This window comes from Bos indicus, chromosome 3, assembly GCF_029378745.1.
Source record: "Bos indicus isolate NIAB-ARS_2022 breed Sahiwal x Tharparkar chromosome 3, NIAB-ARS_B.indTharparkar_mat_pri_1.0, whole genome shotgun sequence".
In the NCBI taxonomy this organism is placed as follows: domain Eukaryota; kingdom Metazoa; phylum Chordata; class Mammalia; order Artiodactyla; family Bovidae; genus Bos; species Bos indicus.
In genome coordinates, this window is record NC_091762.1 from 58,590,323 (window position 1) to 58,602,355 (window position 12,033).

At 38.0% G+C, this 12,033-nt stretch overlaps 1 protein-coding gene across 3 annotated transcripts in view; it reads left to right on the forward strand.

The window, feature by feature from the left end:
* COL24A1 (collagen type XXIV alpha 1 chain) overlaps positions 1-12,033 on the forward strand; it is a 394,910-nt gene that overhangs the window by 364,383 nt on the left and 18,494 nt on the right. For all 3 annotated transcript variants that reach the window (XM_070786184.1, XM_070786183.1, XM_070786185.1), the window contains 2 exons: positions 10,379-10,414; positions 10,524-10,550. In XM_070786184.1, the coding sequence (XP_070642285.1) occupies positions 10,379-10,414; positions 10,524-10,550 (63 nt within the window). The remainder of the gene's footprint in view (positions 1-10,378; positions 10,415-10,523; positions 10,551-12,033) is intronic.

A 12,033-nucleotide genomic window follows, 5' to 3' on the forward strand; every position in this document is an offset into this window, starting at 1 on the left:
TGTATACGTTAGTATACTGTACTGGTGTTTTTCTTTCTGGCTTACTTCACTCTGTATAATAGGCTCCAGTTTCATCCACCTCATTAAAACTGATTCAAATGTATTCTTTTTAATGGCTGAGTAATACTCCATTGTGTATATGTACCACTGCTTTCTTATCCATTCATCTGCTGATGGACATCTAGGTTGCTTCCATGTCCTGGCTATTGTAAACAGTGCTGCGATGAACACTGGGGTACACATGTCTCTTTCAATTCTGGTTTCCTTGGTGTGTATGCCCAGCAGTGGGATTGCTGGGTCATAAGGCAGTTCTAATTCCAGTTTTTTAAGGAATCTCCACACTGTTCTCCATAGTGGCTGTACTAGTTTGCATTCCCACCAACAGTGTAAGAGGGTTCCCTTTTCTCCATATCCTCTCCAGCATTTATTGCTTGTAGACTTTTGGATCTCAGCCATTCTGACTGGCGTGAAATGGTACCTCATTGTGATTTTGATTTGCATTTCTCTGATAATGAGTGATGTTGAGCATCTTTTCATGTGTGTGTTAGCCATCTGTATGTCTTCTTTGGAGAAATGTCTATTTAATTCTTTGGCCCATTTTTTGACTGGGTCGTTTATTTTTCTGGAATTGAGCTGCAGGAGTTGCTTGTATATTTTTTAGATTAATTCTTTGTCAGTTGCTTCATTTGCTATTATTTTCTCCCATTCTGAAGGCTGTCTTTTCACCTTGCTTATAGTTTCCTTTGTTGTGCATAAGCTTTTAATTTTAATTAGGTCCCATTTGTTTATTTTTGCTTTTATTTCCAATATTCTGGGAGGTGGGTCATAGAGGATCCTGCTGTGATTTATGTCAGAGAGGGTTCTGACTATGTTGTCCTCTAGGAGTTGTATAGTTTCTGGTCTTACGTTTAGATCTTTGACCCATTTTGAGTTTATTTTCATCACTGGCACCCTTGTCCACATCTCCATAGTGTCTCCCCTGGACTCCTGGGAGTCCACTCCCTCTACTTTTCTTCACTATAATACATTCTCTACATAGCAGTCAGAGTGATATCATTAAAGCATAAATCAGACTATATCAGTCCCCTCTTTAAAACCTCCTTGTTACTCTTCCTTGTACTAGAATAGATCTAAATTCCTTACTGTGGCTTACAGTGCCCTGCATGGACTAGACCCTACTTGCCTCTCCCACCTCAAGATGCACCACTTTCTCCTTACCAACTCCACTGACCTAATCTCTGTTCTTTGGAACATGCTTGCTTTTTATCTAGAGAATTCTTTGACCTGCTCTTTAAATGACTGGTTCTTATCTCACTATTCAGGTCTGTGCTCAAATATCATCTTAGGGAAGCCTTCCATGGCTGTGTGGTCTTGTTACTCCTGGTCATTCTCTTTCCCAATTTTCCTGTTTTGTTTTATTGATAGCAGTTAGTGCTATTTGAAAGTATTCATTTTCTATCTCCTCTGCTAGAATATAAACTTCTTGAGAGCAGAGAACTTTGATACACTGGTTATCAGTGTCCAGAATAAAACCTACCACATAGTAGATAGCATTTGAGAAATGAACTGATAAATAAATAAATGCTATTCCCTAAAATTAAAAAGTTAATAAGTACTTCCAGGTCTAGATGGTTAAAGTAACATTTCCTGAATTAACATACTTCTTATATCTTTTGCTCTGTGGGTTACCATGCGTGTGTCTGTGCTAAGTCGCTTCAGTCATGTCCAACTCTTTTCAATCCTATGGACTGTAGCCCGGCAGGCTCCTCTGTCCGTGGGATTCTCCAGGCAAGAATACTGGAGTGGGTTGCCATTTCCTCCTCCAAGGGATCTTCCCAACCCAGGAATTGAACCACATCTCCTGCATTGGCAGGCAGATTCTTTACCACTAGCACCACCTGGCAAGCCTGTGGTTACCATAGTTCTCTTCAGAAACAGTATAAACTCAGTCCCAAAGTGGGGGACACAGTGACACAGTGTAGGTAGTAAAATCAGCTGCTGAAAAATAGGGTTAATTGGCACATTAGAATTAGTTTATTCTGTTTTCATTGTTGAATAAACTGGTATTAAGTATCTTTTCATCACCCCTTTTCCTTTGATTCCATTATGGTTTAAGGAGCTTTATAGAAGTAATCTTTTAATTCCTAGAGACCATCTGCAATTAACTTAATATATAAAACCTTTAATTAAACCCTTTTCTGCTTTCATCCTATGGAAAGGCTTAGTTATATTTCTTATACTCTCCTTAGGACTTTTTCAGTATATGCTATAGGTTTGTTTTCTTAAAGGGAATGGTTTAAATAATTGACTTTCTAAAGATTCCTAATGAGCTACTGTGTTTCAGAATGTAATACCATCAAGGGGGTCAGCCTGAAATAATACTAGTACATGGAGCATTTGGGGAATGAATTTCATTAACCAAGACCTATTTTATTGGGACAAATATGACACGTTTTGTACAAAGATCAGAATCACAACAGTCTATTGGTTTTATAAATCTTATTTTTAGTTAAGCTTGTATAAGAATTTATAAAGCTATGCTGTTCTTACCAAGTCTTGTACCAAGACCAAACCATGATTCAGTGCCTTAAAAGAGAGGTGGGGAGCTCATTACACAACATATGAAAAGTATGCCTGTTAGTGTGAATTTTGGATTTCCTGGTTAGGAAGCTTTATATCTTCTACAGTTTAACATTTATAACTATAGTAATGATCCCAAATCAGTATTTCTGTATTCCTTTACATGAATACAGAAATACTGTATTTAGGGGCTTCCCTGGTGGCTCAGAGGTTAAAGCGTCTGCTTGCGATGTGGGAGACCCAGGTTCAATCCCTGGGTCGGGAAGATCCCCTGGAGAAGGAAATGGCAGCCCACTCCAGTATTCTTCCTGGAGAATCCCATGGATGGAGGAGCCTGGTAGGCTACAGTCCATGGGGTCGCAAAGAGTCGGACACAACTGAGCAACTTCACTTTACATGAAAGACTTACTTTTCTATTCTATATTTGTCCCATGTCTGTTTCCCTGTGGACTGTTTTAAAAATAAGTCCCTGGATTCATAAATACATGCTAAACTGAGTCAGAGTTTGATGACATCCTGAGAAAACTCCCTAGTGGGTAGCATTACAATTCCCTCCTCTCCCTCTACTTCAGAACTATCATGTTAATAGCAAATTAATCTTGAAAGCTTACAAAAATCTCTTGGTTTTCATGAGAGCCTCAAGCACATTTAGAACATGATTGAGTAATATTTGATAAGTAAGTAATGCAAAGAGGATTGCTGAAAATATTGGGATAAATTATTTTAAAAGTTTAACTCATACTAGAAATAATATACTAGTGTCAGTCATCCGAAAACAATTTTGATGAAATATCACAATCTGAAACATTTGACTTAAAGCCACAGAAGTAGAAAAAAATGAAAAGCATCCAGCATGAATTTTTAGATTAGCTGCTTCATTTTCATATTGTATTGTTTAATGAAAATGAGTAAAATGTTGGAGAGTTTCATTAACACTTTTTCAAATATTACATCTAAATGTTTCACAATTCTTGATTAGCAGAATTATCTTACCCCCAGTTTGAAAGACAAGAGGATGTTTTAAGCATTATAAGGAAAAAAATAAGTTAGGGGGAAATATGTCCTAAATATTAAAAAATTAAGAATTTGAGCATTGTTGACCTTCAGTTGCACAGTGGTATCCAACTCTTTGTGACCCCGTGGACTGCAGTATGCCATGCTTTCCCATCCATCACCAGCTCCCAGGGCTTGCTCAAACTTATGTCCGTTAAGTCAATGATGCCATCCAACTATCTCTTCATCTGTTGCCCTGTTCTCCTCCTGCCTTCAATCTTTTCCAGCCTCAGGGTCTTTTCTAATAAGTCGGCTCTTCACATTAAGTGGCCAAAGTATTGAAGCTTCAGTTCAGTCCTTCCAATGAATATTCAGCATTGATTTCCTTCAGGACTGGCTGGTTTGATCTCCTTGTAGTCCATGGGACTCTCAAGAATCTTCTCCAACACCACAGTTCAAAAGCATCAGTTCTTCAGCACTCAGCCTTCTTTATGGTCCAATCTCACATCCATACGTGACAACTGGAAAAATCATAGCTTTGACTGTACAGACCTTTGTTGGCAAAGTAATGTCTGATTTTTAATATGTTGTCTAGGTTTTTCATACCTTTTCTTCCAAGGAGCAAGCATCTTTTAATTTTATGGCTGCAGTCAACATCTGTAGTGATTTTGGAGCCCCAAAAAATAAAGTCTGTCACTATTTCCATTGTTTCCCCATCTATTTGCCATGAAGTAATGGGACCAGATGCCATGATCTTTGTTTTTTGAATGTTGAGTTTTAAGCCAGCTTTTTCACTCTCCTCTTTCACCTTCATCAAGAGGCTCTTTAATTTATCATCACTTTCTGCTATAAGAGTGGAGTTACCTGCATATCTGATGTTCTTGCTGTTTCTCCCGGCACTCTTGATTCTAGCTTGTGCTTCATCCAGCCCAGCATTTCGCATGATGTACTCTGCATATAAGTTAAATAAGCAGGGTGACAATATACAGCCCTGACATATTCCTTTCCCAATTTGGAACCAGTCCATTGTTCCATGTCTGTTTTTAACTGTTGCTTTTTGACCTGTATACAGGCTTCTCAGGAGGCAGATAAAGTGGTCTGGTATTCTCATCTCTTCCAGTTTGTTGTGATCCACACAGTCAAAGACTTTAGCATAGTCAATGAAGCAGAAGTGAGATGTTTTTCTGGAATTGTCTTGCTTTTTCTGTGATCCAACAGATATTGGCAATTTGATCTCTGGTTCCTCTGCCTTTCCTAAATCCAGCTTGAACATCTGCAAGTTCTCAGTTCAGGGTTCACATACTGTTGAAGCCTAACTTGGAGGATTTTGAGCATTACTTTGCTAGAGTGGGAGATGAGTGCAACTGTGCGGTAGTTTGAGCCTTCTTTGGTGTTGTCTTTCTTTGGGATTGGTATGAAAACTGACTTTTTCCAGTCCGGTGGCCACTGCTGAGTTTTCCATATTTGCTGGCATATTGAATACAGCACTTTCACAGCATCATATTTTAGGATTTGAAGTAGCTCAGCTGGAATTCCATCACCTCCACTAGCTTTTTTCTGCAATGATGCTTCCTAAGGCCCACTTGACTTCACACTTCAGGGTGTCTGGCTCTAGGTGAGTGACCACACCATCGTAGTTATCTGGGTCATTAGGATCTCTTTTGTATATTCTCTGTGTATTCTTGCCACCTCTTCTTAATATCTTCTGCTTATGCTAAGTCCATACCATTTCTGTCCTTTATTGTGCCCGTCTTTACATGAAATGTTCCCTTGGTATCTCTAATTTTCTTGAAGAGATCCCTAGTCTTCCCTGTCCTATTGTTTTCCTCTATTTCTTTGCATTGATCACTTAGGAAAATTTTCTTATCTCTCCTGTTCTTTGCAACTCTGCATTCTGATCACTATATCTTTCATTTTTTTTCTTTGCCTTTTGCTTCTCTTCTCAGCTATTTGTAAGACCTCCTCAGATAACCATTTTCCCTTTTGCATTACTTCTTCTTGGGGATGGCTGCGATCACTGCCTACTGTACAGTGTTACGAACCTCCATCCATAGTTCTTCAGGCACTCTGTATCAGATCTAATCCCTTGAATCTGTTACTTCCACTGTATAGTCATAAGGGATTTGATTTAGGTCATACCTGAATGTTCTACTGGTTTTCCCTACTTTTTTCAATTTAAGTCTGAATTTGGCAATAAGGAGTTCATGGTCTGAGCCACAGTCAGCTCCTGGTCTTGTTTTGGTTGACTATATAGAATTCTCCATCTTCAGCTGCAAAGAACATAATACAGTCTGATTTCTGTATTGACCATCTTTTGATGTCCATGTGTATAATCTTCTCTTGTGTTGTTGGAAGAAGATGTTTGCCATGACCAGTGCGTTCTCTTGGCAAAACTCTGTTAGCCTTTGTCCTGCTTCATTTTGTACTCCAAGGCCAAACCTGCCTGATATTTGAAGCATATATGTATATGATTCTTATTAAAATTCATGGAATGTATAATTTTTTTTGGAATGTATAATTTAATCAAATGAAAAATTATCAAACTCTTTTAATTCAAGTACACACTCTCCTTACATTCATACAGATGTCAAAATTAAAGTTCCCAATTTGTATACATATGTGACCTTCTTTCTCCAGATACAAAACATTAAGAATAAAATTGATAAAAGGCTTGAAAAATCACAATTCTAAAGTGAATCTTGGAAATTATCTTTACCAAACCTGTTATGTTACTTGAGATATTCTAGATCCAAATGTACAACCACTCCCTTAAGAGCATACAGTTAATTAGGTACGGAGATAAGACCAGAGCTCAGTTCTCCCAAATCCCATGCTTTTCTATTAATCATAGTACCTCCCAGAAAATAAGGGTCAGGGGCAGCTTGCGTAAGGAAAATGGTATGTATACACTTCCCACCTACATTAAGAGTAGCCTGGCCACCCACATACAGATTCCATATGAATGGATTCCTGATATGCAGTTTTTCTGCTGTGTATTATTATTCACTCATTCCATCTTAATTACGTTGCTGTCTAATAGTTGTTGTTGTTTAGTCGCTAAGTCCTGTCCAACTCTTTTGCAACTCCACAGACAGTAGCCCACTAGGCTCCTCTGTCCATAGGAAATTAACATAGACAATTGTAGTTTTATTATAAACTGTATGATAACCTTCTTTACATGCTTGTTTATATAATATCTAGAAAAAGTGAGTCACTTTTCCTTAGTAGTGGGTTTGGTAAAAGAATGAAAAAAACTAATAAATATTTTATTGTTGGAATAATAATTTGTTTTACTTGGCCTTATTCTATGCACTTATTTCACTGGGGTTGTCCTGCCCTGTCTTGTTTAGTTTGAATTTATTTCATTTTGTCATATTTGTGGTGATCTGACTCGTTCTGGATAACAAGCTCAGTAAAAATAGTTTCTTCTTTCTATGACAAAAAGCTTTTTCAAAGATAAGATAGATATTTTGTACTAAACCTTCAGTGCAATTTTCCCAAAAATATGCTAAGGAGGGTAAAAAGTTTATTTCTAGAATGTTGATCCAAAATGGAGAAACTTACACAGCCAGTTTCACTCTGAGCCTTTGTATATTTAAAAGGCTATGTCCAACATGAAATTTCTCTAACTTATCATGCAGCTTCTGGGGCAAAAGTTTTATGCATTTTCTGCTTTACATTATAATCATAAACCATGCAAACTAAGGAATGTCCAATAGACGTGGTGTTGGAGTACTCTATCCTTTATAAGTTACTATGTGTTATTTGTTCTTCTTGTCACAGTATATTTAGAATCAACAGCTTTGGCATAAAACATACTTAACCAAGCATAGCATCAAGATTATCCAAAACTCAGCTGAGGATAAATTTTGCTTTGTCACCTTTTAACCATAATCTGAATTTGAATCAATGTAGTTTTAACATTCAGTTGACCATTGAGTAAGTTAAATTTTGAGCATTCTTAACAGTGATTACTATTGTTCATTTTAAAAAATGTCAGCATAACTTTTCATATTTTACTATATACCGAACTATATTAGTTTAGAAAATAGAATAGTTAAATGTTTAGCTATTTTTAATTTCTAAACTAATACTAGTTAATTTTAACATCATTCATTTGTTAACAATCTTTGAACACCTACTGTGTATCAGGCACTGTTCCTGTTCTAGAAAATTAAAGGGTGGCTAAGACACTTTTAAAATCACTGCAAATGGTGATTGCCGCCATGAAATTAAAAGACACTTACTCCTTGGAAGGAAAGTTCTGACCAACCTAGACAGCATATTAAAAAGCAGAGACATTACTTTGTCAACAAAGGTTCATCTAGTCAAGGCTATGGTTTTTCCAGTAGTCATGTATGGATGTGAGAGTTGGACTGTGAAGAAAACTGAGCACAGAATTGATGCTTTTGAACTGTGGTGTTGGAGAAGACTCTTGAGAATCCCTTGAACTGCAAGGAAATCCAACTAGTCTATCCTAAAGGAAATCAGTCCTGGGTGTCCGTTGGAAGAACTGATGTTGAAGCTGAAAATCCAATCTTTTTGGCCACCTAATGCGAAGAGCTGACTCATTTGAAAAGACCCTGATGTTGGGAAAGATTGAGGGAAGGAGGAGAAGGGGACAACAGAGGATAAGATGGTTGGATGGCATTACCGACTCAATGGACATGAGTTTGGGTAAACTCCAGGAGTTGGTGATAGACAGGGAGGCATAGTGTGCTGCGGTTCACGGGGTTGCAAAGAGTTGGATATGACTCAGCAACTGAACTGAACTGAAGACACTTTTAAAGATCCACAGGAATGCATAAGTGGTTAGTTGAAGAGGAGGAAGGTGTCAAGGTGGGTAGAGAGTTTTAAACAAGTATTGGAAGAGGAATGGGGATTAAATAGAAAAGGGAAGGAGGAGCATTCCTGAAATAGTACATGCAAAAGAATGCATGTGTGATAGAACTTGGATGATTCAGAGATCCACAAGTAGTTGGTTATAGATGGAGTGTAGGATGTGTTGAGAAGAGTAAGTGGAAATAAGCTCCAGAAAAAATAAGTTCTTGAAAAGGCAGGGGTGCACACTGACTAAGAACATATACTTTTGTATTTAACTGATAAGAAATTTATACTCATTCACTAAGCAGCAAAAAAAATGGGATGATTTTAATTAAACGATGATATATTTAGATTTCTATTTTATAAGTAGAATGTAGTTAGCATAGTAGAAAGGCAAAAGTCAAGAAGTCAAACTAGTCACATGATCTTAGCTAGGGCTTCTATAACTAATTGCCATGGGCTGCTGCTGCTGAATCACTTCAGTTGTGTCCGACTCTGTGCAACCCCATAGACAGCAGCCCACCAGGCTCCCCTGTCCCTGGGATTCTCCAGGCAAGAATACTGGAGTGTGTTGCCATTTCCTTCTCCAGTGCATGAAAGTGAAAAGTGAAAGTGAAGTCGCTCAGTCATGTCCGACTCTTAGCGACCCCATGGACTGCAGCCTACCAGGCTCCTCCATCCATGGGATTTTCCAGGCAAGAGTGCTAGATGGCTTAAACAACAAACATTATTTTTTATTGTTCTGGAGACTGGGAATCCAAGATCAAGGTGCTAACAGATTCAATGTCTAGTGAGGGTTCTCCACCTGGTTTGCAGATAGTTGCCTTCTTACTACAACCTCACATGTAGAGAAAGATCATCTCTCCATTTTCTCTCTTTATAAGGGCACTGCAATTCATAGAGGCTCCACATGATTTAACTAGCTCCAAAAGACCCCTATCTTTAAATATCACCACATTGGAGACTAGGGCTTCAGTATATGAATGTAGGAGGGGACACAAACATAGTCCATAGTGTGATCAACACTAAACTAAGACATTTACTATAAGGATGGAGTAGTAGTATTTGGGAAAGATTTGGAGGTCAAATCAAGAGTAGTGGGTAACCAAATTATAGTTAGATGTTGAAGGAAAAGATGTCTAAGGATACTGGACTTCCCTCGTGACTCAGACAGTAAAGAATCTGTCTACAATGCAGGAGATCCAGGTTCAATTCCTGGGTTGGGAAGATCCCCTGGAGAAGGGAATGACTACGCACTCCAGGATTCTTGTCTGGAGAATTCCATTGACAGATGAGCCTGGTGGGCTACAGTCCATGGGGTTGCAAAGAGTCAGACATGACTAAACGACTTGAAGTTTCCTTTCTTTTACAATTAGGTGAATGGTAGATAGGAATAACAGGGAAAACATACTTATAATTAACATTTTTAAATTTTACATTTTTCAGTTTAAAATTAATAAATTTGGTTTCTAGTAATATCAACAAAACATGAGATTATATATACAGCTTGTTCATGAATGTGGGTGATAGCTGAATTCAAGAACATCAGTTCAGTTCAGTTCAGTTGCTCAGTCGTGTCTGACTCTTTGTGACCCCATGAATCACAGCATGCCAGGCCTCCCTGTCCATCACCAACTCACGGAGTTCACCCAAATTCATGTCCATCGAGTCGGTGATGCCATCCAGCCATCTCATCCTCTGTCGTTCCCCTTCTCCTCCTGCCCCCAATCCCTCCCATCATCAGAGTCTTTTCCAATGAGTCAACTCTTCGCATGAGGTGGCCAAAGTACTGGAGGTTCAGCTTTAGCATCATTGCTTCCAAAGAAATCCCAAGACAGCCTCAAAATACGAAAATAACTTTGAATCTTATCACTTGCCTTGTACAAAAAGGCAATAATAGCAGCTGAATCTTAGTAGTTTTGTTTATACCAAATCAAAATTATAATGTATACATACTGTGCTTTGTCTCCATTTCTCCTAGGGTCCACAAGGACCAAGAGGTCAACCAGGGCCTCCAGTGAGTTTATTTACATTTATATCTGTTTACCATTGATGCTTATGTGCCTGCTTGGTTTGAGATATCTACTAAGTACTTAATTTTTTTTTTTTTTTTTTTTGTATTATAGGGTCCACCTGGAGCACCAGGCCCAAGAGTAAGTCTTCTTGATTTTGTTCATTTTACCTTAGTATAATTTTTTTAAGCTTCTTCTATTAACTCTCTGTTAAAAGTATCCCTTTTGCCTACCTCTGTTCTTTTTGTTAATCTGATACAGGGTCTTCACAACTCTAATAGAACTTTAAATATGGGCTTCAGGCTTTTTGTCTATAAAATAGGATGGTCTCTCCTACTTTTTTGGATGGATTTGAGTTTTAAATAAGTAAAGTGCTCAGCAGAATGTCTGACATAATTAGTACTCACAAAATAAGAACTCCCTCCATTTTTTCCTGTTTCAGAATCCTAGGTCTCCTCCTTCAAACGTGCTTTTTTGCCAACCAGAGTTCTCCATGTTTTTAAGCTTTACATGAATCCTTCTCAGCGGTTGGTGGCTGTGGAAGCCCTTGGGCTTCTCATGTATCAGTATTTGCTCGTGATTTATTATAACCCCAAACTCACTACTCCTATCTTTGAGGCAATACTTTTGTTGCTTCATTATCAGCTATCATCTCCTGGCCTCAGTGTTTCAGATTGATTTCTGTTACGTGTTGTATCTTTGTTTTCCCACTTCTTACAAGAGATCTCCTATCTTTAACCTCACCCATGCCCCATTTCTACAGAATTCTGGTCAAATGCAGCAGTCTTTGGTCTGATTTCCTGCCTAACCAAGATTCACTAATGGCTACACAATTCAGACAAATGGCCAGTCCCATGCCTTCCAAGTCTTGCTTACATGCTTCTCTGCTTTGGATCTTTGAAATTTCAGGCTGGTTGATCACTGCAATCCACTCCTGGTGGGTCAGGAACTCTTCATTCCCTTCAGCTTTTCATCAGGACAAGGAAAAACTTTTAAGCAAAGTGCCACAGGAAGATTGTCTCCTTGGAAACAAGAGATATATTTCTCTAAGATTTTTTTTTAATTATTCCCCCTTTCTGTCTGATGGGGATTGAAACCTTCCCTGGCATGAACATCAGTGCAAATGTCTTTTTAAAAAAAATCTTTACTCTCCACTTCTCTATTCTTCCTTGATTCCTCAATCATCACAATGCATGGGTTAGAAAAACCCTGATCAGTTGCCTTCTCACTTTATAATGACTTTGATATATCATAGGCACCTTCCTAATAAAGAACAAGTTGTAGAAAGATCATACAGCATTGGTAAATTAAATGTGTTTTGTGAAAATGTTTACATTGAAGTGCTAGATTTGGGGTCACCATTTCCCTCTCTCACTTGGAAAATATATGTGTTCCTATACAGCCAAAATGAACTAGGACTCATGAGAGATTTTTGCTCTGAGAAAAATGTGGATAAAAATATGTAACTTTGAGGAATTAGTAAGAGTATTGAATGAAAAAATACGTGTGCTATATACTGTGTTGTTACCTTAGCTTTGATTTTATCTCCAAGAAATCAGTGCCAAATCCAATATCATGAAGCATTTCCCATATACTTTTTTCTAAGAGTTTTAGAGTTTTAGCT